The sequence below is a fragment of the Crotalus tigris genome, unplaced genomic scaffold (assembly GCF_016545835.1).
Source record: "Crotalus tigris isolate CLP2741 ecotype Arizona unplaced genomic scaffold, ASM1654583v1 scf7180000017774.6281472, whole genome shotgun sequence".
NCBI lineage: Eukaryota > Metazoa > Chordata > Lepidosauria > Squamata > Viperidae > Crotalus > Crotalus tigris.
The window spans coordinates 3,548,211-3,576,173 of NW_024096625.1; the positions used below are offsets into that span (position 1 = coordinate 3,548,211).

Genomic DNA, 27,963 nt, shown 5'->3' on the forward strand with positions numbered 1-27,963 from the left:
CAGAAGCCTGGAGAAGACTGCTTGAAGATCTGCCATTGAAGAATATGCTGCAGAACTCTTGGGTCTTGCTCCTCCCACCGTCAGCGAAACAATTTCTTGAAGAGATTCTTTAACTTCTTTCTTCTGTTGTTCCTTTTCCTTACGTCTATGTGCTACACGGGTCATTCTTTGCTCTTTGATCTCTGTTTGTCGCGACCACTCCGCCTGTAACTTTCCAGTGACCATCACACCTAATCCTTCAGACTGCTGTTCCACCTCTTTGCCATCCAGACCTTTCTGCATCATAGATGATGGTGAGCCTGTTCCCAGGACCGAGCTGTAAAACTCCTTTGCTTTAGTAACTGTGTTAAGTCTATAACGCGTCCCCGCATGGCTCACAACAATACCCGTCGGAATCTCCCATCTAAATGGCATCATTCTTTTTTTAAGCTCATTAGCTAAAAAGGCAAAGTCTTTTCTCTTTCTTAAAATTTTAGATGGGATCTCCTTTAAAATAATGACATCTTGAGCAGCAATCTGGAACCTCTTATTATAGAAAGCTTGTATGATTTCATTACGCAGAGATCTCTTTGCAAAATAAATCACCACATCTCTTGGTAAATTTTTTTGTTTTGCGACCCAGGAGTTAACTCTGTAAATTTTTTCAACTTCTCTAAATATCTCTTCTTTCTCTCTATTCAAAATAACAGCAAAGTCATTTACCACAATCTCTGTCAGGTCCTGCTGCATGTCCTCTTTCAGCCCTCTGATTCTTAAAGCAGGTTCCATTTCGCTATACTGAGACATAACAATATCATCTTGTGAAATTTCCATCTTTTTTTCCATGCCTTCAAACTTGTCTTCCAGAATATCAACCTTGTCTGCAACCTCTTCCACTCTAGAGTCTAGCTTCTCAACCACAGAAGCAAGTCCTGTTAATGCCATAACTATGTCTTGCTTTGTTCTGCTCCAAAAGCTCCTTCATTTCCCCTCTGATTTGAATTTTATTCTGCTCTAAGAGCTCCTTCACTTCCCCTCTCATTTGAGATACAGCATTTCCCATTATATCTTTCATATCTTGTACCGTTATTGTTGGCAAAGGAGGAGAGGGTGGTGGTGTAGCCTTAGGTTGTTGTGCCGGTAGAATCGCAGGAGAAGAAGCCACCTTAGGAACTGTAGAAGCTGCTTGCCTCTTTGAAGCCATTTTTTAAAAAAACAAAAGATCTTGTTTCTTCTTTCTTCCTTCTTAAAAAAAGAAAGGCAATAAAAAATATCCTCAAAAAAAATGAAAAAACAAAGGAGAGTTTAAAAAATCTCAAATCCACCTTTAAAAAAAGGAAAAAAGTTTTAAAGAAAACTATATAGTCCATAACGTTCCGTTTGACTCACTTTTTTCCGGGAAAAAAAAAAAAACTTTCAAATCGCCATTTTACTTTCACTCTCCACACAAACAAAAAAAAAAAGAAAAAAAGATCAACCTAAACTAAAAATCAAATAAAAACCAATAAATTCAATCCTTTACCCAGCTCTGTCCGCTTTAAAAGTAACTCACCAAGTTTCTTTAAGCACGGAGGTGGTAGCAGCATTTTGCTTTGTTCCCAAAGGATCAAAGACAGCTGGGAGGCGGAGGCAACCCGAACTCTGAGGGAGCTCTCTTTTCACCCCCCAAGAGAAAAATTCCTGGGGGGTTTAAGAGGCTCTACCTCTATTCGGGTGATTCTCTTCTCCCCCCCTTCGCCCGGGAGGTAGATTTCGAGCCGCGGGACAGCTGATATCTGCTGCACTCCGCGGTTCTCACGCTCTCCCAGGAGGACGGCTACAATGTAGCCGCCATCATCGACGCTATCCACTGGAAGTCAGAGGTCTTAATCAATGATTGCCATCTAAGATTGGGCAAGTATAAAACAACTATCAATATGAAGAACTAATCGCCCACCTAGAGAATGTTATTAGGACCCTTGTAAAAGAAAGACAGGCAAAAAAAGGATAAAATTCAAAAGTTAAAACCATGCTTCTAAACTTGTATGAACTTGATCCATAATTTAATGAACAAATAATTAAGCCAGCAGGAATGATGAATACTTGAACATGACAGGGTTTAAAACATGTGACGCCACACCAAGAAAATTTATAGCAGTGTTAGAATCCATATTCAACAAGGTAGAGATACAACAGTGAGAAAAACATGCTATCAGACAAAATGTATCAGCAGTGGTAGTTACACACAAACCAAACAATACACTCAGCCAGCAGATCAATGCACCTTGAAAGCCCTGAAACAAGATCAGGACATTATTACTTTAACCAGCAGATAAAGGCCATTTCAATAGTGATGGTGAACTTTATATATTATGAAATGAAGGCATTTGCCTTGCTTAATGATTTCTCAGCACATAGACCAGCAGAGGCATCAGAGAGGAGTAAGATGGACATACAGTTGAATGCTTATCTCAACCAACTCAAACAAAAGAACTGTATAATGGAAATAGTGAAAAATGAGAGGAACAAATGCCACCCAAGCAAGATTTTATGGACTCCCTAAGATACACAGAATAGGAGTACTCCTTAGATCTATTGTAGTGCTGTGAAATACTCCTACCTACAACCTGGCTAAATGGCTAGCACAATGCTTAAGCTTCGTGACCCCACCCTCGAACATCAGGGTCACAATATCCACATAGGTTTTGATAAAACTACAAGGCTTAAATGTGACTCCTGACGAGTTCATGGTCTCCTTTGATATAGTATCCCTATTTACATCTGTCCTTCCTCACTTAGCATGCAAACAATCTTAGCAGGACAAAAATCATGAAACAATGAGGATGGACTCTAGCATGAGTCCAAAAGCTCAGAAGACTAAATTTCTGGTCCTGGTGGCTGACCGGATCCCACAACTTTATCCTGAGACACATATATTTGCTTTCATTAACTGCAAAGTTAATTTTTAAAATTTTGTTGCTAATGGTATATTTTCTGTCTCACTTCTCAGAATGCTTTAAAAAGCAGATTATTATTATTTTACTTGGTGGAAATATATAATATTTTTCTTTTCAAATTAAACATGGACAACTGATGTCTAAAAAAATTCATTAAGAAATGTTTATAGAGGTCATGCAAAAATGTTCAACAATAATCTAGTGATACAATTAATTATGAATTAGAAGCCATGTATATGACATTTACTTGCACAAAAGAAAGGATTTGAATTCTTTTTGTACATTTTCCATATGAATATATAATGAAATGTCTAGTAGGTTTCAGGAACATAGAGAGAAAACAGGTCCAGTACATAAGAGACATCTCAGCTGTGTGGAGATGAGCAAGCATTAGAAAAAGACTGAAGAGTAACTATGCTAGGTATAGGTTGATCTGGAAAATAGTCTGAGTAGGTTTTCAAGATTCTGTTACTTTACCTTCTTAAAATAGAGATGTTTCCAGAAATTCAACAAAAGCTTCTTTTCTGGGTTTGCTAACTTTCTAGTGGTTGACAGCAATAGAAATCGCAATAGCACTTTGACTTATATACCGCTTCATAGTGCTTTACAGCCCTCTCTAAGCGATTTACAGATTCAGCATATTGCCCCCAACAATCTGGGTTCTCATTTTACTAAGCTCAGAAGGATGGAAGACTGTCCACCTTGAGATGGTCAGAATTGAACTCCTGGCAGTGAGCAGTGATTTAGCCTGCAATGCTGCTTTTTAAAAAAATATATTTTATTATTTTTTTAACATAATCACCTTAATATTTGATAAACAGTATGTTGTCTGGGTTTATATTTAAAAACAATCAATAACAATTAATTTCTATAATTCCATAATCCACATAGTAGCTTTCCTTGATTTTCTCTTCTTCCAATAATATTTTCTTTTATCAACCTTGAGTTAGTACATTTCTTAGTATTTTGATAACGATTGAATATAAACATTTTTGTAGTATTTCTACAAGTAACAACCACATCAATATAAAGCTTCTTTTCTAATTGATCATCTTAATTACCTTGTCATAAATCCTGTTTTCAGAGTTCTTATTTAGATTTGTTTTCCCTGCATTGTTCAAAACATTCTTACCAGTTAAGATTTCATCAGTTAATTACACTTACATATTTAAATCTGTTTCCTCATACGAGCTATCCCAACAATTTTACATTTCTCATATCTTAAAACAAAAACAAAAAAGGAGAAGAAAAAAGGGAAATAGTATACTACTTGAGAAACATGTCCCTCTTAAGCTAAAATACATTTATATTCAGAATTTTTCTATTCTTTTCATCATACTCAAACAAATGTTTAATCTTTAAGTATCCCATCTAATAAATCCAATCATCTAATTTTTTAAATCTATTCAGAACATTCTTATCAATTGAAATTTTCTCAAAATCAATTACATTTAAGTATCTAAAACATTTCCCTCATATAAACCATCCCAACATTTTTATATTTCTCATATCATAAAAATACTATGTTACTTGAGGGGCCCATCCCTCTTAAACTAAAATTCATTTATATCCAGAATTTTTCTATTTCTTTAATCATATTTAAACAAGTGTTTAATCTTTAGATATTCCATCTAATAAATCCCATCATCTAATTTCTTAATTCTAACTTTAGCCTTTTTTTTTCCAAATAACTTTCCTAATCAGTATGCTCCGTTGGACCAGAAGGTCTTCCCATAGTCTTGTGGATGTTGTTGTAGGTACAAGAGACAAGTCAAGTAAGATGTTTTTGTAGGACTGTTTCGCCCCTTTGTATTCATTGAAAATATTTTTCTTTCTCTCTTAATTTCTTTTTTCATTTTTTATTAAGTTCTCATAGTTCTCCTGACAGCTCTGTAATCCATTTTGTCGAATCTTTTTTCTTGTCCTCAGGTTTATTTTGCAATCTTGAAGTATAAGTTATCTTTTCCATACCCAATATTTCCTGCAAGTTTTTCTCGGCCTGGGTTAAGTCATAATTCCTTCCATTGTTGGGTTCTATCTTTAAATCTCTTTCCTCTGGGTTATGTTCAATTGTCTGCTTTATTTGATTGCTTTCTCTTTTTATTTTCTGAGAGTTTTTTTGTTGTGAGGTTAAATTGAAGATGTGTTCATTTATATTTTCAAAGTTGTTTTTAATTTCCTCATGGTTTGAAGTCATTGTCATTTGAATTAGTTGCAGCATAGCATACATTTCCTCCTGAAAAGTATTTGTTTTTTCTTAATATGTTCTTTCTGAAGATCTCTGGTGTTCCATGATAGCCAAAAAATCAAAGTTTTCCTTTCTCTGCAAACAGCTTTAGAGTCACAGTTCAATAAGTATTTATAATCCAGGAAGATCAGTTTTTCCCCCTAAGGTTTATGGTTCTCACTTTGTAGATAGCTCAAAATGTTTTCTTTTCTTTGTTGCAGTTGTTTTCCATTTAGTTAAAATATTGAAGATCACTAAAACAGGTTATCTTTTTTCTGGGCTTTCTACCAATTCCTGTATCAGAGCAACTACAATTGTATATTTTCATCTACCACTAGATGTCAGTACCAGTTCATTTTTCAGTTTTCAAAACAATTACTTCTGTTTTCATCAATAATCTTTTGATAAGAAAATCTTAACTAATTCCACCAATTTCAAACTTATCCTTATTCATTTCATTTCAATGTATTTCTGTCCCCCATGAAAGTTTAATTTGCCACTTCCAGCTGTGATAGGGTGGAGCAAAAGTCCCCCTCCTTCTCACTTTCGGAGGATTTTTACTCCTTAGGTCCCCCCCCCCGGAAATCAATTATCGAGTAGAAAAGAGGGAATTGGTATTCTTACCCAGTTCCAAACATGTTGTTTACAATCAAGCTTAAATTAGTGCTTTTTGGCTTTGGCTGCTTGTAGCTTGGACTAGACTCTGGAGTGAAGCTAGCTGTTCTTCTGCTAGTTTCTGGAGGGCTTTCCCTGGACAACTGGATCGACCACTGTCTCTCCATGGTTGGCAGGGCACCTCTCCTTATTTGTCGCCTCTCCGGGGAGAGTTTAGGCTCATTTAGGGTCCCCAAATAGAAAATAATCGGCCGTAGGGTGTGGAGCCCCAGGATACCTCAGCTGCTGTGCTACTACGCAAAACTGGAAGCCTGCAATGCTGCTTTCTAACCACTGTGTCACCATGGCTCTTAACAGACTAAAAAGATTGTTACATTTCTGCTGCTTTGCCTTTTTTCTTTTCTTTTCTTTTCTGTTTTGCTTGGAGTTGGCCGCAGTTCTGGCAGTTTGTGAATGGTTCATGGTTTTTGGAATGAAGTGAGGTAATGATAGCTTATATTAGATGTCAGAAAAGTAATTTCAGACATTCTTAGCAAGACAGGTTTCTAAAAGTGTAGCTAACAAGTAATGCTTTGTAATTTAGTCAAGTGAATCTCTTTGTCAAGAATCCTCACAATCCAGTATAGGATTGAATTGAATCATAGAGTTAGACAGGACTCTGTAGGCCATCAAGACCAACACTCTGTTTAGGGCAGGAATCCCAATTAAAGTATTCCTGACAGATAGTTGTCTGTTTTATGAATTGATGCTCAAAGCTATCTAGGTAATAAGTTCCATTGTTGATCTATTATTGTTGGAATTCTTGGAAATTTCTAATACTTGGTATCTAGTCTTGTTCTTCTTTGCGACCAATGTTTACAGAAGCATTTGATACATCTGGAAGTTTTGAAATGGTGCCTTCCACATCAGAAATTAGCAATGCTGGAACTCTTACTACATTCATTCTAGGGTGACTATTTATTTAATTATATAAATCTTAGCATGAACCATTATTTCTTGCAAAATGAGGCATTGCAACAGAGCAAAGTAATATTTCTCTGGACTTTATGAAAGTAGATAATGCTTTTGAAAGAAACTTGATGTGCGCTGAAAACCTTTATGTCTTGCTATTCTTGTCTGATACATGGTTTCTCCATGTCATGCTTGTTTACAGTATTATATCTGACTGTTGTGCTGCTGTGGTTGTCTGGAGAAGTGACAAAATAGATAAGCAATATAAGAGGTTGTTGCCATGATGGGTATGATTTGTGACTGATAGCTTGGCTTTTTGCCAGTATAACTTTCTTCCCTATCAAGAATAATGCTTACCTTGGATAATTTGCACCTACCACTATATCATTTAACACTGATAAAATGCTTATTGTATGCAAAGGTTTAACACCAGAGCCAGATTTGAGGAATATAACAAATTGTACCAAATGATACTAGAATAGTTGTGTGACTTGGCTTGCTTATTGAGGTAATGATAGGATCAGGTTCTTGCCCAGGGATGCTTTAGCACAATAAAAGTGCGGCATCTATCCCTTAGCTTTTTGTCTTCTGTCTGGGTGGTATTTATATGGATACAGTTTGTTGTCCATTGTTGTTTATTTAGTTATTTAATTTATAACTCACTTCCTTGGAATGAGCATCTCTAGGCACATGCAATATATTAAAATAAGAAAACAAGTAGAAAAAGTTAACACTTGTTGTTGTTATTATAATAATAGCAGGGTATGAACCACTGAATATCAGGAAATAATATCCCCCTATCAATGCAGATTCACAAATCATCCTGACCCAAGGAATGGTTCTAGCTATTGTATGTTTTCTTTTCTGTCTTAACATTGTGGTATTCAGCAACATTCTTACAGGTGTATATTTGTGTTGTCCTCTAGGTGCTGTTGTCAGATTTTAACTCACTGTAATTGTTTTTCTTGTTCTTGAACTTATCCAAGCATTACCTTAATCTTTCTTAAACATACTGTGAATTTTTCAGAGTAGTGATGATTTTTTTTCTGTTTTCCATATTAATATGTTGATGTTTTCAATTGAAGCTGAGGTGCAACATAATACAGTTATTATTTGTTCATTACAAATATGCAACTATTAATCTCATGAAAGACTTCTTCAAACCTTAGATCATATTTTTGAGGTAATGTTGCCCAAAGTGCCTTCCAGTAATTAGTTGTGGGATATCATTTTGTTAACCTGAAAAAACATGCACTATTCTTTAGATTTGCAAACACTTACCGTATCCTCTTTTCCCACCCCTTCTTTTTCCTTTCTGCAGCTACCCACAAGAATTTCCTGAAAGAGGTAAGAATACGTTTTTCATTTGTATGTGGCTTAAATATTTTTTTATTACTACTGAGCTTCTAAACTGATCTTAAGTGCATTCAATCACCTCAGACTGTGCACATATGGCATGGCTGGGTGTGCTGGCTCCCCCTGCTGGGCAAAATAATGGAAGACTTTCAATTTCCTTTTTTAAAAATATATGTTTTGCTGTTTTTATAAAACAAAAAGGCACACTAACCAAGAACTAAAAAATGGGAGAGAAAAAAATATTTCAAATGAAATCACTGGCTATTGGCATTGACAGGGTCTTAAAAACTTTCTAATATTCTAAATTTAATGAAAGTGTTTAAAATATTCTCCACTTTGCTTGCTGTGATGCTTTACTTACTGCTGTTTTGGAAAAAAAAACGTAAAAGAAGTCTCTTATAAGCAACTGATTACTTCTTTGCTGGATAAATACAGTGGAATCCTTGACCCTTTTACAGAGATAATAGAAGCAGGGATATTGTACTTCTATCAGTGAATTTTCCAAGACATTTTCCAAGGACAGAAATCAGAGTTTGATACAACAAAAGAAGTATTCTGCTTCTGGATGTGAATTTTACTTTCTTCTTTTTATCTGGTTCTTAACATGTTTCTTCTGTATTTCTTGATCTATGACTGCAAGTTTAAAAAACAGACAAATGAAAGCATCAGCATAAGATATGTCCGAAATATAAACGATCAAATAGAAACAAACTGCAGCAAATACCATGAATATTTTCTCCCAGAAAAGCTTGGCAACAACAACTTGCAATTACATTTGCAGAAATCATAGTTTTATTTTCATAGTTTAGAATTTCAGAACAAGAGTTGAAATAATCGGAAGCTGAAATCTGGTTTGCATATTATCTTCTAATGGATTTCTCGAAACAGACCTTATAATCTCATTAAAAATAGCCTGATACAGTGGCCTGTTTTGAAGCTGAACCTGAAATGGCCCTTATTTTCATGATGCTAATTCATGAGGTCATGACCTGCAGCCTGTGAATGCTAGTATAAGGGTCACAGCATGAGGTCAAGAAAGCATCTGTGGAACTACAGTAGATTCTCCCCCCCCCCTCCCACCAGTAGGGCAACAGCCAGAAAGAGTAACATTTATTTATTTCATTTTATGTCAAAGTTTATAGGCCTGCCTTAAGACAAGATGTGGTCAGGATGCTCTACAAACAAAGTTCAGCTGCCTGTCACTGAAATAACAACTTTGTTCACTTATTTTTGGAATTTGTGTGTTCATTTTCAGAATTATCTCCAGGTATAGAGTGTTCCTAGAATTGGTTTGATCACTGAATTTAGATGCAAAAGGAGAAAAGGCTTTCTGATTTTCTAATGTAATCCAATTTGGATTTTACATTTTTCAAACCAGTGATTAAAAAATAAATATCAATTAATATTTGCCTAAAGCCATTCTACAAATTGATCCCAAACTGAGAATAATTTTCATATACAAGAATCAGATTGCTTATCCAGATAGGTTAGTGAGATGCTGGTAGCAACATTTTAAAAAACAAACAAAAACACTGCTAAGGACCATGAGGGAATGATAATAGCATAGTGTCAGTAGAGGCAGTAAAGTTAGACTTAGGGATGTGCAAAATGGTTTGAACTCAAAACTTGTTTTACCAATTTTGTTGGGAAGTATCCTGCATATGTTTCTGAACAGAAGAAAATGTTTCTATGTTATTGTCCTTTTCTGATTTTAAAATACATGTTTTGAATTCAAAATGGGAATGTTTTCAGCTTGAAATCCTTCTGTTTTATGTAGTACAGATTTTATTTTTTTGATTTTTAAAATTTAGAGCATTTTAAAGTTGTCATAATTTGAACACCCGCTGGTTTGAATTGCTCCCAGTTATTACAAGTTTTTGTTGGGGTTTTTTCTTATCTTTTAACAAAATAAATACATCAGTTTTTCTTTCTTTTCTTCCCTTTTTTAAAGAACCTTATTGCTTTTTGCTGGAATAATGTGATCGTGGGAATGGGGATTGAATTGGAGAAAGGGTAGTATTACAAAGACTGTCTAGAAATGTGTACTTAAATATCAGGTTGGCTTTCTGATATATTGTAATACTCAAAGTGCATCTGCATAAAAGCATTCCTTCAAGCATGGATCTAACCATCTAGATTCTAAACAGATGGTTTATTAGGGTAGATTCATTCATAAAATCTTGTACATGCATAATATCATTATTGCTTCCTGTGGGAAAGCTGTTAAACCTATGAAAGTTGGAGATGTTCCTGACATAATAAAAGGAATATATCACCTTACGCACATGTTTGTATTGTCATCCTGTTTCCTGGACCCATTACTCTTGCCTTAATATGTGAGTCAAGTGCTTTGCCATTTATGTGTTCTGTGCATTATTCTTTGTGTGCGTGGATTTTTTAGACTCTGGGTCTCTAGTATAGCTTTCAAGGACAATGGTCTACCTAACAAATAATTTGATGTCCACCAAGTTTCTTTGTGGCTGGCTACATTCTCCATAGGAACAATTTTGTGAGGGTGTCACAGGGTGAGATTTGTTAAAATCCAAGCTAGATGATACTCAAGTCTATCTTTTTTACCTTAGTTATGTATCCTAAAGCTACTTGAGCTTCTCTCTCTCTCTTCCTCTCTCTCCCGATTCTCTCTCACACACATGCACACATGCATACACACATACATTTACAAATATGCATATAGTTTTGTTGAGAGAGAGAGAGAGAGAGAGAGAGAGAGAGAGAGAGAGAGAGAGAGAGAGAGAGAGAGAGAGAGAGAGAGAATGTGTGTCTGTCTGTCTGTCCTAGGAGGATGAAATCTAAGCCCCAACATCTGTTACTGATAAAATTCATGAATTTCTGCTGTGTAACGATTATGCATGTCCTCTAGTTTGCTCTGAAGATTTTCTTGCTCATGAGACATATATTCACTAGTTTTGTGATTTTAGAAAAAATCTTGTGTGTACTATATTTTATTTTCAACTTGTTGCTTTGTGATGAAATCCTTTTAAAAAGGTCTGTAAGAGAACTTAATTCCTCTGAAAGCAGTAAATCTAAAGCTTTGGTGATATAGAAAAGCAATTGTTAAATCTTCTGAACCTAAAAAAAAAAAACTCCTATTAGTTTTTGTAGATATTTGTTATCAGTACATCAATTTGATATGCAGATACAAAGAAATGAGATGAGTAAAGAGTTAAAGGTTCTTATATTACCTAAACAATAGGAAAATGTCTTAACTTCTATAGCAAGAGACTTGAACAAAACTCTGACTTACTCAAAATTATTTAAAATTTATTGAATTCAATTATATTTATAGAGTAAAATAATGTCAAAAACAGTATTTTGGGGGAAATATAATAAACATAAATGCTATTTTTAAAACACATGTTTTTACAACATCTTACACTTACTAAATTTTGGGAGAAGGTAGTGGACTAAATAAATATGATTACTGACAAAAAAATTTCAGAGAATAAGAAATTTAGGTTCAACCCTTAAAAATTCAAAAAAGGACATAAATGAATGCTTCAGATGAGTTCACCTTTGATGCTTCCACACCCTAATATAATCATTGATATTTTAAATTTGTATCAGTAAAATTGTATGAATTCTTAATCTTAACTTCAACATTCTTAGCTTGGTGTCTCCATATGACTTGGGCTACGGGTCCCAGAATTTCTGCCTTTATCTTCTATCTAAACCAGTGTTTTTTAATCATAGCAACTTTAAGATGTGTGGACTTCAGCTCAGAGAAGTTGGAGTCCATATATCCTAAAATTGCTGAGGGTGAGAAACATAGCTCTAAACTGTCTGTCAGTTTATCTATCTATATAGTACTAAAAGTTATCTTATCATCACTTGTAACTGAGCGAAACAATGCATCATTGGGCAACAATTTTTGAACCAAGGTACTGCAAATAGACTAATCTACAGAATGTATTCAAAATCCAGGACTCATGATTCTCAAGGGAATGAAATTTGGGAAATTGTGACTACTTCAGTGCTATTGGCTGCTGCTGTGGCCACATGATCTTCATTTACAATGTTCTGTGACAGTTTCCAGCCTGTCTTGCTTCCTCCCCCACTTAGCATTAGTCACTTACCTGCCTGCTGGAAAGGGAAGGGGCAAGAAAAGAAACAAAGGAGGATCAGGAGGAAGGGGTTCCTGTGCACCCTGCTGGCCCATGCCATCCTGCACACTCCCTTGATCTATGCTGCTCCCCCCTGACCCATACTGCTCCTGTTGCATGTCTTTCCCAACCCATGCTGAACCTCCTGTGCACCTCTCTTACTTATGTCATCCCTTGCATGCCTTTCCTGAATTGTATGGAATCCCTTGCATGACCCCATGAATACTTCCTGAACCAGACTATACACCCTGTGTATCTTTACTGAACTTCATCGCACCCCCACACACCCTCTCCAATCTGCATTCCTCATGCATGCTTTTCCCATGTAGTACCTCTCGGGAACCCACACACCCTCTCTGCTCCATACTGTTTCTCCACACATTGTCCATGATTTTGATGGCATCTCTTCCATACTCCTAAACACCCTAGACATTCTTCCCGGCCTACACCTCCTTCACACACAATCTCCAACTAGTGCAGCACTTCTCACATATTCCTGTAACTTTACTCCACGATGCCTATTTCAGTGATGGCGAACCTTTTAGAGACCGAGTGCCCAAACTGCAACCCAAAACCCACTTATGCATAATTGAGTGCTAGGTGGGTGTCACCCATTGGCTAGGTGTGGCCAATTGGGTGGACATGGCTACGGTGGTAACGGCAGACTGGGTGGGACTAAAAAGTTCAATCAATCAATTCCAACTTTGCAAGATTTTTTTTTCCTTGCGAGAAGTTGAAATTGACTGATTGAACTTTTTTTTTTTTTTTTTGCACACAACCAGGAGACCTAAAGCAAAAAGGTTTTATAAAAGCTAGCTGAAGGCCTAGGACTGGGGTGACGATGCGCGTGCCCACAGAGAGGGCTCTGAGTGCCGCCTCTGGCACCTGTGCCATAGGTTCGCCTATGGACATCTTCTGTGGACATGATGTGACCTGTACACCACTTCTCATGTACACCTATATATCCTACTTGACTCACATCACCCATCCATATCACTCACCTGACCTGCATGGAATCTCTGACACATCCAAATACATCAGCACCTCTCGCACCCTCAGCAACTCTTATATCATCATAACTTGCACATCCCTTGTTCCCTCCTCTACGTGGTAGCAGCCACTTATCTATATGCTGGCCTTGAACTTGCCATTTCCTGTTGGTTTCCCCACTGATGTTCTCCCTGCAAGTTTTTCACAAGCAAAGTAATTGGGGAAGCCAGCAGGAATTTGGGGGAGAAGGAGGGAAAGAGGGGGGAAGGAGGGAGGGAGGAAGGAAGGGGGAGGGAGGGAGGGAAGGAGGAAAAGAAGGAAGGAGAGTGGAAGGGAGGAAGGAAAGGAAAGAAAGAATGACAGGAAGGGAAGGGAGGGAGGGAGGGAAGAAAGGAGGCAAGAAATAATGGAAAAGACCCAGGAACCATCCTTTATTGGTGGTAGAATAATAAATCACCACCATCAAAAACAGCTTTACTTAGAACAACTTACACCTGTGACAATTCTTTAATACAGTACAAATCCAGTCTAAATACCTGGGTAATTACATTATTAATATGTGCTTCCCAACTGCAGCTTTTCAATTCTGGATGGTTTACAAATTGTTAAAAGCATTTTAAAACAAGAAAATAATAAACACAAACAAAATAAAAAATAAAGATGTTAGAAATGACAAAACTAGATGGGAACAAAGAAAGCTACTACTTGAATTCAAAACTGAAATGAAGATTCATACAATATATGCTGCTAATGTGCTAGTAAGAGTAATTCTGAACTATAAATGTATCTAGTTGTTTGTGTAAAGATAATACAAAATTTAAAAAATTAAAAGCAGGAATTGTATTTCTGTTATACATTAGGACATGCTCAATACTGATTTTTTAAAATAGTACTGCAATTCTTTTGAAATTCAATGGAATTTGGTATAGCAATTAGTAAATAAATAAATAAGCATGCCTTGGCAATACATGTCTTATTACTCAGTTTCAGCAGGCTTTTACCTGCTTTACCTTACGTTGTCTTAGTTGAGTAGTACAATAGAATTCCATTCACTGAGACAAGCTGTCCTTTGGTCTATGTGAACCTAAGACCTTAATTCATATTAATTTTTATTGCTCATTGCAATTTTTACTTTTTCCCAACAAATTCAAATTTTTAATGAGGGAAAGGGAAGTTGTTTCTCACTTCAGATTGGAATCCCTTCATCACTAATTGTTAAATTTGTTTTGGTAATTATCACTAGAACACATAAGATATCCAGATTCTGGAGTCCAAATAAAGTTCACCCATATCTTCTTGTTATACGGGCCAACCTTTTTCAACATGCTGATCTTCCAGAGGAGCTAGGGTTAAATTCCTGGAAATCGCAACAAGTGCTGACTGTCAGTTCCTGAGACAATAATTCAAACATATCCAGAATTTGAGTAGAGGTATATATGTTGTTATTAAGGATATATATGTGTGTAAGGATTTGTTCATCAAAAATCCCACCAGTTTGTCATAACTGAATAATTGAAGTATATATTGAGAAATGTTTTCTTGCAGATATTTTTGGCAGAAGAAAATATTGGCACTACTTTAAAAATTATTTAGTGTAGGAAGGCTTTTCATGCAAAAAAGCAAAAATTCCCTGATAATCAGTTTGAAACCTTTATTGCAAAATGATAAATGCAAATTAAGAAGTAACTTCTATTCATAATGAATGATTAGATATCTAGCTTCCCGTATTAGAGCAACATCATAATCTATAGAATCAATAAGCAAATTTACTTCAGAATAAATGTAAAAGCACTGTTTAATAAAGAAAGGCCTGCCACTGTGCAAGTGACTCAAAATATACTGCTATCACAACATAAGAGATCATATTGCAGAAGAAAAAATGTTAGGAACATTATTATTTCCAGTAACCATTAACTGTTTAATTAATGAAACCTATAAGAAAATATTCTGGGATAAATCAAAATATTCTGGGGAAGATATTTTAATGAACATTAGCCTCTTAATTATCCTCTTGGCTACATTGTAGGAACACACGTGTGCTCTTTCTTTGTGTAACAACTTTTTATAAAGAATTATTTTTAAACTGATCATTAATTTTATGGCTACAGAAATGAGATGCAAAATTTATGCTGTTGTCATTGGCACAGGCTCAAGGCAGTACTGGTATTATGCATGATTATAATAGAATGGCTGCCTGCTAATGAGTCTGTAGACATTTCATTTGAACATGCGTTACTTTTAGATGTGTGATTAGGCTGTAATGCTTTCAGTTATGCGTACAAATTCTTTCGCATAGACTTATCTGATAGTCACTGTTCCTTAGAGTTCTCTTACATAGATAGTAATTAACATTTTTCTTTACTGATTTCTGTTGCCATTCAAAATATAAAATTAGAGTAAAATTTTATTTCAGGTTGCTTGATGCAGTGAGGCCACTGATCAAATAAATGAAAGCATTCATAGCTTCTAAAACAGTGCTCTTTGAAAACTGCTAGACTAGTCAATCTTAAAAAAAATGGGCAAAATTCAGTATTAAAGTTAGTAAGAGTTATTCTGTTTTTTACTGCATGTTTGAAGTGGCAAGAGCAGGGATTGGCAATTAATTTTCTCAAGAGGCCATACGAAAAACAAGGACTGTTGTGGAAGGCTGTTGACCCACCCTCTACTGTCCCACCCTTGCCACCGCTCTGCCCCCATTGCTACCTCTCCCTCCCCCCCCCCACTGCCACCCTATCCCAACACTGATACTGCTGCTGCCACAGGCCGGACAGAGACAATAAAAAGACTGCATGTGGCTCACGGACTGTAAAAAAGTCTGGGCTAGAGCATACTGTAGTCTCCTTAATCCTGTGTGTAGCATTCTCCCTCAGAGGTCACCAAAGCCCAGGCCCTCCCAGCCCCGATCTCCTACGTTGCGCTCTGCAGCTACCCTCTAAAGGTGTTAATAAAGTGTCTTTTCCAGCGGGAGCTCACACGAAGTGAGGAGGTGGCATATTTTCGTCATCAAGGGGGGAAGGCTTTCAGGAACAAAGATGACCAGCCTCTAGCCCCAATAGTCAACATGTGGCATTGTTTAACAGCCCCAGGCAGACGTAGCGGCAAAGTCAATGATTTTACAGCGACCATTTGGAAACAAGGGGATGGGGAAAACCCCAGCAATGGAAACACAAACGAAGGTAGTCAGCGCTCTGCAGTAACAGCTAGTCCCATGAGGGCAACTCCCCACAATGTCTATAACTTGCGCTCTCGCAAAGCCTTTCAGCTAGCTCTGCTACACACTCCCCCCACCTAAGCAGTTTCTTTGGTCCCCCCCAAAATAGCGAATTTTCTGCTAGGCATCTATTATCTGGGAGTGAATCAACCTTCATTACGCAGTAAACATCACTCTCTCTCTATGCTATGGCCCGGGCATCGTATGTTAATCTCTTTACCGGGTGTATCACCCACCTTGGTCTCTGCATTTTAGGCTCAGCAATATCGCGGGCACCGTCCCCTCATAATTCCCCACCACAGAGGTACCCGGGACTGTTGGCTCCTGTAATGCTGGTGATCGTGGGCCATGTGAAGTGACCCGATCCATCTCTAATGGCTCCCCTAACTCTGTGATCTCCAAGGTCAATGACCCTCCTGTCCCAATAATTCCCCAGGCTGATCCCCTACCTCAAATCTTTGAGGAGTCCTCTCCCATTCGCAAGCTCTAGACATGGGTTCCAAAATGTCAGGCCGAGGCTGTTCTAATTCCGCCTCACTACCCATGGTGGGAGGATGATCCCAATATCCTCCAATGACCACAACCAGCCTATACAACTCTATTCTTCTTCAGAGTCTTCCATTTCGCTTTCTACAGACAGATCGAGTTTCACCCTAGTTCCTAACCTTCCCACTATATGGGGCTCAGTTGCGATGATTGGCTGGGTGACTCATACTGCTTTGTTCAAGGGCAATAAATGGTTCCTATGCCACATTTTCAAAGGCCCTGAACTTTCCTCTGGTTGTATCCGATACACTGATAGTCCCAGCAGCTTCTCATTAACAACATACAACTGGGGGCCCCACCAATCTGCCAGTTTATGCTTCCCAGAGGGACTGAAATTCCTTAATAGCATCCAATCTGCAGACTGCAAGTCCTGAACTCTTACTTTCAAGTCATAGTTCCTCTTATTCCACCATTCCTGAACCCCTGAGGCCTCTGCGGCCTTTTCATAAACCCCCTTCAAATTCTTCCTCAACTACATAGTTATGATGTGACCTAACTGAGGTCACATCCATTGAGGTGCCAAAGACTATGTCTACTGAAGGTGGGCTTCCTTACCAAACATCAACCAATATGGGGAATATCTAGTGGCATCATTTCTCGGGCTATTATACGCATGCACAACGGTAGAAATATGTTGCGTCCAGTGTTGCTTCTGTTCTTCAGTGAGTGTCCCCAGCATATCCAAAATATATGATTAAACCTCTCAGGCTGCAGATCTCCTTGTGGATGATACGGGATGGTATGAGACTTCCGAATGCCCAATAAGCCCAGTAGTTGCTTAACAAGCCTGCTTTCAAAATCTCTCCCTTGGTCGGAATGTATGCGCTGAGGCAGCCCATAATGTACAAAAAACGTCTCCACCAATACTTTGGCTACCGTAATATTGCGTTGATCTTTTGTCGGGAAGGCCTGAGCATAGTGGGGAAAATGATCAGTCATGACCATTACGGTTCCTTGCTCACTTACATCCAGTTCCAGGCAAAGAAAATCAATGCAAATCAAATCTAAGGGCCCATAACTTTGCAGATGGCCCATTGGTGCAGTCCTTGAAGGTAGGGTTTTCCTCTGAATGCAGTGCAGGCAAGATCTACAATAGTCTGCGACTTTTACAGGGCCAGTAGAATCGATCCATTACTAACTTAAAAGTCTTTTCTGGCCCCAAATGCCCATGCTTGTCATATAGTGCAATCGACACTGCTTCTCTGTGTTTCTCCGGAAGCAAAGTTGCCAGCTTTCTTCAGGCCCATCCAAAGGGCCCCTCCGATAAACCACTCAATCATGAAGCTGTAAGCGATCCCACTCAGGTTCCTCTCGGGTTTCTCTCGGTGAATCGGCAAATAAAACCTCCTACTGACCACTTCTCAAAGTTCTTTCGACCAGACCACAGAGGGGATCTTCCACCTAGTCCTTCCTCAGATCTTTCTTAGTCAGGCCAAACCTACCCTCTCCCCTCTGACTTGAATGGGATTACAGTATATTTTGCAATAGTAACCCCCACCTATTCAGCCCCAATTGCTCCCCTAGCTTGATGCTTGACCCCTCAATATAGTGCTTGAATGCCATCGGGGGCAATTGTATCCACTCTCTGATACCTGCCCCTGAATCCTGGGGCCTCCTTGACAAAGCATCTGCATCTGTGTTCCTCACCCCTGGGCGATATCTCAAACTGAACCTAAATGCAGAAAGGGCGGCCAACCATTGATGCCCCGTAGCATCAGGTTTAGAGGTTGTGAGCAAGTATGTGAGTGGATTATTATCTGTCTTAACTTCAAACTCTGTCCCATACAAATAATCCTTCAACTTACCCACAACTGCCCACTTGAGTGTCAAAAATTCCAACTTATGAGTGGGATAATTTTTTTTCCCAGGGGTTAAGCCCCTGCAGATATATGTAATGGGCTTCAACTGTTGATCATGTTCCTGATATAACACCCCCCAAGGCTATCCCGACTAGTGTCCACATGTAACTCATATGGTTGATTAGGTTCGGCATAAGCCAGGATTTGGGTGTTTGTAAGCCTCCACTTCAATTGGTCAAAAACTTGCTCACACCGTTCAGTCCATTCTGCCTGAATAGATTCCCAAGACTTCCTGGGTCCCTTGGTTTTATGGATTGGATTTGAACAACCCATCGCTTCCTCTACTTCTTCATTCTTTAGCAACTCATTGAATGGGTGAGCTATCTTCACAAACCCTTCCACAAACCTCCAATAATATGAACAAAATCCCCAAAACGGTCGCAATTCAGCTATGTTCTGGGGCCTGGGCCAAGAGACAACTGCGGGGTCTGTTCCCCCCCCCCCTTGGCCAAGACAACATGATCTAAATAAGTAACAGATGGTTTGTAAAATTGAGATTTCTCTAACAACAATTTCAGCCCTTCCTCATGGAGCCTTGTCAATACCTTCTCCAAATGTTCCACATGCTGTTCAAGGGTCTCAACAAAGACAATAATATTCAGCAGGTCAGCGGTTCAAATCTCACTGGCTCAAAGTTGACTCAGCCTTCCATCCTTCCGAGGTAGGTAAAATGAGGACCCAGATTGTTGGGGGCAATGTAAAATATATATACATTGCTTACTGGTGTACACCGCTTAGAGAGTGCTTGCACTTAAAGCGGTATATAAGTCTCATAAATAAATATCCCCCACAGTCCATTTCATGAGCCTTTGAAAAGTTGCTGGAGCCCCTGACAGCCCTGGGGCATTTGATTAAATTCATAAAACCCCAGTGGGCAGATGAACGCAATTTTCTCCCTATTGTCTGGATGCATGAGGATCTATGGTAACCACTCCTTAAATCCAGCACACTAAACCACTTCGCCCCTGACAAACACTGCAGGGCATCCTCTATCTGAGGGGTTGTATACTGATCAGGGATAGTCCTCCGGTTAAAAGTGTGGTAATCTATACACATTCTCAGGGACCTGTTCTTCCGGATCACCACTATAGGGAAGCATAAGGACTTCAAGATTCCCTAATGACCCCAATCTTTTTCAACTCTGCTAGATGCTCTCTGACATTATCCAGATCACTTAAGGTGATCCACTGAGATCTCTCCCTAAAAGGTTTATCCACCCTCAGTCGGATTACATGCTGGGCACTCCTAACACAGCCCACATCGAAATCATCTCTCGAGAATAGACATCTCTACTTCCAAAGCTGGTCTCTCGCTCTCTCCCACCACTCAGGACAAAGCTGTGTATTCTTGGGGTAGAACTGATCCATCAAAACCTCCCCCTCAGTCTTTCCCTTACCACCCAGAGAACCAATCGGAGTAGCTGGGCTCACCTGCTTCAATAACATCCGATCCCTCAGCTGTACAGGGAGGCCCATGATATTCCAAACCTCAATTGAAATCCACACTTTTGCCTACCGTAAAACCCACATGGAGACTACCGCTAGAATTAATTTCATCCCACCATTCCGTCCCTTAGGGCTGGGTTCAAGAATGAGGTATGGGCCAGGTTGTTCCCAATCTAAATTAACAGAAGCCTCAGACACACCACTTCTCCTGGTTGTATTATCCTCTTTTCCCTATCCAATTTCCATAACCGCCCCACCCCCTCTTCAGGGTCCTGATGCTCCCACGCCAAACTTCGGACAGCGCAGGGTGAACATCCCTTGCTATCAGGTCATTCCCCAAGGGAACAACTGGGGTGAGTAATAGCCTAAACAGACTGGTGTTCGTCTCCACAGTCAATGAACCCTGACTAATTCCCAGGGGGGGGGGCAGTGCACACATTAGCCAGAGTATCATAGGTCTCTGTATACCTGGCAATAGAAGGCCTAAATGTCAGCCGTATGGATAAATATTCATCATAGGGAAATTTCTCAGTCCCAATACCACAGATCTTCAAATCACTCAGTTCCTGTATGGGCATATATGTCAAATATTGTCATAAAAATCCCTATATAATAATGTGACTCGTGCACCCGAATCCAAAAGGGCCTTAGTATAAATACCTTCCCCCTGCACTGACACCATTGAGGAAGGGCCCACCAGCTGCTGGGGAGCCCTAGTAGTGGGAAACCCAGTGTTTGGTTTAAGTGCCTGATTCTCCAAAGACTGTCGCTGGGGCCCCCTGGGGCAATTGAAGAGGACGGAGATTTCTCACTAAAGGGGGTACTCCCATTTTCGATGAGGGTTTCCAAGGGAACTCTCTCTTGTCGGTGCTGATAACTGATAACACTGGGCACCCAGTGACTGATAACACTGGGCACCCAGCTAGCTCCCTCACTGACGGCTCTTGACATTTTCCCAACCGCACTGCCCCACACCCCCACAATTGTAACAAACCACTGGTCTTGTTGAATTATTAACCATTACTGTCCAGGAAACCATTATCTTAGTTAAATCCAGTATGTGGGCTTGCATCGTTGTTAACTGATTATCATCCCCCTAACCTTTCCCACACCTGGACCTAACAGCCATCCTACTGGCAATTCAGCTGTCGCCTCCTTAGCCTCCTCTACTACCTCAGTTGCTCACATTCTCCTTATAAGCTCGTGATATCCTCAAACATTCCCTCTACCTTCGACCCTTATTTGGCTCCAGACAGGGTCAGAAGTCAAAGCATCCTGAGAGAATTGTTCTATTCTGGCTTGTTCCACCTCTGTTGGATCTAATCCCCCGCTCTCCACAACCTGATATAATAATCTATTCAGGCACCTTATATATTCAGACAGTTTCTCACCCCTCTTTGATACATGTGTTCCAAATGAAACAGTAAGCTAGAGACCATCTCGGCAGATCCAAATTCATCATGCAACAAAGAGAGATAGTCACGCACAGTAAAATGTCCCCGGCTCCATGTTAGGCTTCTAATAGCTTCTGCAGCAGGGCCCTTTAAACTCTCTCTAACTCGTTGCCTTTTCTGGGTGTCCGGTATATCCCATTCCACAATTGCTTGTATTGCCTGTTCCATCCAAGCTTCATACTCCTCTTCCCCTTCTGGCATCGGTTACATAACTGAAAAAGTATGTAATTTCCTATATCCAACCCCTATGCAATAACCTCCTGTCAGGTTTTGGATGGAAGTCAAACTTCCCCCCGCCTGTGTGAACCCTACTTCCGCTATTCCCGCAGGTAAGGAAGTACACTTCTCTTTTTTCTGGCCTAGTGGTTTGGTCGAAGGTGTGCCCCATACCCGTTGGAAAAATCATCCCTACTCTGACATCTTCTGTCAGTTGCAAACTTTCAACCTGAAAACACTCCGGAATACTCTTCTTCCATTTCAACAGTACATAAAAATAGGGGGAATCCCGATCACCCTTGTATCTATCACATATACTCTCTGATCCGGGACAAGAACCCTCAATATCTGTAAAATTTGCTCCTCTGACCAAGCATCATCAGGAACATCAATTACTACGCTGGTCCTTATTCACTATTCTGCTCTTAGCACCACTTGATAGCCGCGTTATCCATATTGTTCACCTGGCTCATATCCCTACATGAGACCAACCCTCCCTTGCTAAAGAGGGCCTTTCAGCCATCCCTGCTACATGTGTTTAAGGTGAAATCTTGAATATGTTGTACAATATTCCAATATTTTCCCCATAATATTCAGAATTACAGTGTTTCTGATGAAAATCAGAATTAGATAATGCCTCCATTTAAAATAGCATAATTACAATTAAATCCCATCACAAACTTTATTGACAGTCTGATAAAAATAAATCGATTATTTCTGTGATAGTCATTGGTAGAGTCATCTATCCTATTAATTCAAGATATTGTTGGGGAGCTGTCTATGAAATAAAAACTGTTCTTTGACTATGTGCAATCTTGCCATATATTTCTAAGCATTTATGATTTTACAGGTTTCAAACTCTAATTCCCCGGTTTTAAGCTAAAGCTGAATGCTGTAAGTGAAATCACATGCAATGGCTGCACAGTTTGCTTGTAGACATATGTTGGATGAGCATCCTAGGTTATAAAACAGCATATTTATAACTGCTTACAAAGCAGAATGACGCAAGTATTTAATCTGCCTGAAGGGGATTTCTTTTTCTACACCCCTGCCAAAATTGGAAACTTATATCTTTGAGCAAATGCCATATCTCTGACACCTTAGCAGGATCAATCCCTGCTGCCTGCCCTGAGAGTTGTTTAATTAATTTTTTTGGCTGAATACTCCAAGCAGCACCAGGTGGCCAGATCTAGTCACTTTTTACATTTACTGTATTGCTTCCAAATGAGCACTGTCTAGGGGCATGGCAACAGGTGGCCCACACACAGCTTTTCGTTATTGCCTCTAAAACTACCACAGTTTCTTGGAATATTGTTGTCCCAAACTGATAAATTTCTTTGACTCTGTAGTGCAGAGTTATTCTTGAATGACTTGTTGCCAAAGGTCCTGAAACCAAGACTCAGCCCCCTTTGTATGGATAACAAAAAGCACTAAAAATAACTGGCAAAAAGTCTGGTAGCCATACCTCTATAGTTTTTTTTACAATTTATGAAATGTGATAAAATATGCAAAGGATGCAAATGACAGAAAAAAATGTGCTGATTGTTCACAAAAGTAGGAGTCCACACTGTTGGACGTTCTCCTGTGATCACATTTGAAACTATTTACTGAAGACATCTTTCTAAATAATATTGAGCTGCAATTGCAGATGTTTAAAATCTTTAAGATACGAATACAATCTTTAAAAAAGGTAAGATTCTAATTAACTATGACACAACTGTGCCCTCAGGCTGACAATAAAAGATTGCATATTTCAAAAAAACAAACAAAGAGGAAATAAGGTATAAAGAAATAAGAATTGTTAAGCTAAAACTTTAGCAAATTAGACAAAGCTTGGGATATGGGGTGTTTTCCAAAGAAAGACAAGCACTGAATTGTTTAACTGTCTGGAGGCAGTGAATTTCACAGTATAGCTGCTGGCAAAAGAGGGGAAGCATGAGACAATGTACACCATCTTTGCTTTAAATGATACAACGCTCCAGGTGTACTATAAAGGTAGATGAAAGGGAAAAAAAATAAACAATAGCAAAATGATATTAATTTGAAAAGTAAGAAGTGGATCTTTTAAAGACAGCCAGCACGAAATACAATTAGAAGAAGTATTTCTCAAGAAGGAAGTTTCAAAGAATTTGATGATATTGACTTGGACCTTTGTAGAAGTCAATTTACGGAAATCCAATAAATGTTTCCAATTCCATCTTTCTTCCACTCATTCCCTTATTGTCTCCCACACTGGTTAAGAGAGCTGTCCACAATCTTTTGGAAAGGATGTTTTTGTGTGTGTCTTTGAATAGAGAATTTTATTTTCTGAATTTATCAGGATATTAGAAAGTGATACCTGCTGTACACAAAGAAACTGGGGAAACAGTTTTAGGCTTTTCTTAGGATCCAGATATGATACTGAAATGCAGATTTGGTAACAGCTAGGAATCTCCAATTTTAGTTTGTACTAGTGAACATCTATAATTGTAGTCATCAGACTACTTCTAATCTTCTATTGGACCCTATCAAGGGAATGTCTCTCCTTTTAATTCTAGTTGCATGCTGTGTCCTAGTGAAGAATATTATATCTATACAACCCCACAAAATTTTGAGTCATGAAGACAGATTTTAACAAATTTGTACTTTTGTGACTACAAATTACAGATGCTTACTGTAATTTGAATGTAGATAGTGATAAGGTTGCCAGGAAGCAGAAAGTTAGGATGGAAAGCTAGGTAGAGCAGAATTTCTGAAATTCTTTCCAACTTTTAATAGTTCTGCTCTGTAAGTCACAGAGAAATGACAGAATATGAGTGGGAGTGTACAATTAAGGAGCTGGCAATATTCCAAATCATTTCCTAACCAACTCTCTCATGGGGATGCATAGGTAGAATATTTCTAAAATGTGTTCCCATTTTGTTCATTTTTTTTTAGTTAGAATGGTGCTTAAAATTTTTTGAATCCCTTTGAATTTTAAATACCGGTATTTCTGTAAAAACATGACTTAAAATGTGATCTATTCTCCACACATGTCCTTACACTTGATAAAGAAAACCCACTTAAGCAGATGAGTCAAAATATTGTACTTGAGGCATTATGGAGGCTCCTTATATGCACAAGTCTAGCTTTTTTCTGGAAGACAGATTTGTTTTTAATATCTAGGTAATGTTTTTTTAAAAAGAGTGGTAGTATTCTCTACATGGAAGTTCAGTTTAAACTTGATTTGGCCAGTTGTGTGTTGCTGGTTATGTCCCAAATAGGTGCATTATAGGATTTCCTCCTCCTCCTCCTCCTCCTCCCCTATTAGCCAAGCCCTGGTTCGACCCAGGTCCACCATTCTTTCATTAGTTCAAGACTGCCACCATATTTTAAAGATAGCCATTTGGATTTTTCTATTGCATGGGACAGAAGCTAAAATTAGAGAAATGCATAAATTCTGCCCTTAAATTGTCTGCAGTAAAGCTCTAAGGACAGGACTTCTTACAAGCTCATAGTATTAAGCCAGTTAGAGTTTGGTTATTGAGGCAGAATAAATTGCAAAGAAAATTGGAAGTATATTCATGAAGACAGCCATGGGGAAGAGTCTGTGTGTAGGACTAAATATGAAGTTGGAATAGTCTTTGCTGACTGATGTCTTATATTTACCAGTTGCGCAGATCCCAGAATTCGTATTCCAAAACTCTTAAAGCAAACTGTTAATTCTGAAAGTGAAAGCACAATCTAGATGTGTTGTGTTAAATTGGAGAACAGTAGAATGAAATATGAGTTAAAGCTAGAGAGCTAGAGATTGTGAGAGGTTTACTTTATGAAAATTGCCACTTGCGAGGGTGTTAGTGAACTATTGCTTTTACAGATAGGCTTTTAATTTGTGTATCTGTGTCTGTAAATAAATTTTGTTTTAAGAATGTATACACTGCTTGTTCCACTAACTATTGGATTGTGTTAAAATCAATTAAAAGAGTAGTTAAATGATACAACAAATGAATGTATAACACTGATAAGGAAACATTTAAAATCCCTGGAAAAATAAGTTGGAATGGAAGTTTCTTCCAGATGTTGATAATTTATTCTACTAGGTAGGCCCCACTGTGGAAACTGTTGAATTCATTGTTATCAAATATATCTGGAGAAGACTCACAACAAATACCTGCGGTATTAATGACCTAATTGTTCAGGGAGGACTGCATAAAAACAGGCATTTCTGTAAGTGGCTTGAGCTTAGGTGTAAACCATTTTGTTTCTTGTAGCGCATGCAGCATTTCCAAATCCGAGAGACTTCTATGATGGTGTGGCTGTGGCTGCAGTTATGCAGCCTACATAGTATAGCATAGCTATATTATATGAACCTCCACTTTTCTTTATTTGTAACTGCTTTGAGTATCAATTTGCATAAGCAGCAGTCCTGTTCTTCCTTTGACGTACTTTGAAATGCAGAAAGATTTTAAATTAATGAGAGTATTTTTTTAAAAAAAACACGCAAGGATGTTGTATACATTTAAAATATTTCCCTCATCAGTATTTCTGCAAAACATGAAGGAAAGAGGGTAGAAAAGATCTAGGAAGGCTATAGTGAAGACATAACATTCAAGACATAAAACAAAACATTGTTTTTTGTAGTCTGATTTAAAACATATGAAGAATGGTTATAAGAAATGGACATGGCTAATCTAGTGAAGAGAAGGACCAAGGTGATGTGATAGTGATATTCAATATTTGAGGGGCTGTCACAGAGAGGAAGGGGTAAACTATTTTCCAAAGTATCTGAAGGCCAGACAAGGAATAGTGGATGGAAACTGAAATTATTCAACCTAGAAACAAAGAGAAATTTTCTGACAGTGAGAACAATCAACTAATGGAACAACTTGCTTTCAGAAGTTGTTGGTGCTTCATAACTTGAGGCTTTCAAGAAGATACTGGACAGCCAGTTGTCAGAAATGGTATAGGGTCTTCTGTTTGAGCAGGGGCTTGGACTAGATGACTTATAAGGTCTCTTTCAAGATGAAAAAGAAACTTTCGGATCATAAGACTGAAAGATACAGTATGTAAGATCCACACTGCTGTACAAATGGAGTATTATTATCTGAATCTTGTGAAATTACATACACAGGACCAATGCTTTTTAAAGAAAAGATTTGTAAAAAAAGAACTATAGGTAGTTCTTGACTTACAACCATCCATTTAGCAAACTGCACTGAAAAAAGTGCAGTCCTCAAACCTATGACCATTGTAGCATCCCCCATGGAGTTTTTTAAGGAAGCAGATATTTTGGAGAGATCAGGGAATTTAATCACTTATCTAAGATCAGTGGCTATTACATTTCCTTGTGTAATTCCCTGTTGATAATAAGACTATAATATACACATGTGTATAGAAGCAAATTCAGACATGCAGACCAAGATCTATTCTATAGCCTTTGGAAGCTATTCATATGATTAAATTGTGGTTGTGGCAAAAGTGCTGAGAACTGAACTGAGTTGCATTACAATAGATATAGATTGCATTGTTGTAAGTCGACAAAGCATCAGTATAAATACAGCTATTTACAGTTTATTGAAAATGTAATGCTTAATTCAGAAAACTACACTAGCAGAATTATAAGTGGTATGCCCATGTGGTGCATCCTGTTATGCTGCTATCATGTGGGGAAATTCTTAATGCAAACATTACATCAAGTATCTACTTCTCAGGCCAATAAAATATTTTTCTTTTCTTCTCTCCTTTTAAATTCATAATAGACATTGTGTTGCAATTATTATTTTTCAATTGGATGAGGTATGGTCATTGAGAAAAGTAAATTTTAGAGATTGTTGATAGAAGGATACAATTGCTTTTTTAGAGACTTGTTCTATACAATATTAGTTGAATGAATTAGCTGCCCCAAACCCATTGTTTACAGTGGGTAAAATGTTTTAATTCAAACCTATATCTCTGTAAATTCAAATACAATGGCTCATTTCAGCTGTCAAAGTCAGATTCAGCAAGTGTGATGATGCTTTTGCCAAGATTTATTAGACCAAAGAGACTGGCTAAATAATCCAAGATTGTTCATGATATGTTAAAGTTACACCTGGAGTA

The 27,963-nt window shown here is 38.2% G+C and overlaps 1 protein-coding gene across 2 annotated transcripts in view; it reads left to right on the plus strand.

Moving 5' to 3' along the window:
- The window catches only part of SKAP2 (src kinase associated phosphoprotein 2), a 131,551-nt gene that overhangs the window by 14,379 nt on the left and 89,209 nt on the right, over window positions 1-27,963 (plus strand). For both annotated transcript variants that reach the window (XM_039342026.1, XM_039342027.1), the window contains exon 3: window positions 8,030-8,055. In XM_039342026.1, the coding sequence (XP_039197960.1) occupies window positions 8,030-8,055 (26 nt within the window). The remainder of the gene's footprint in view (window positions 1-8,029; window positions 8,056-27,963) is intronic.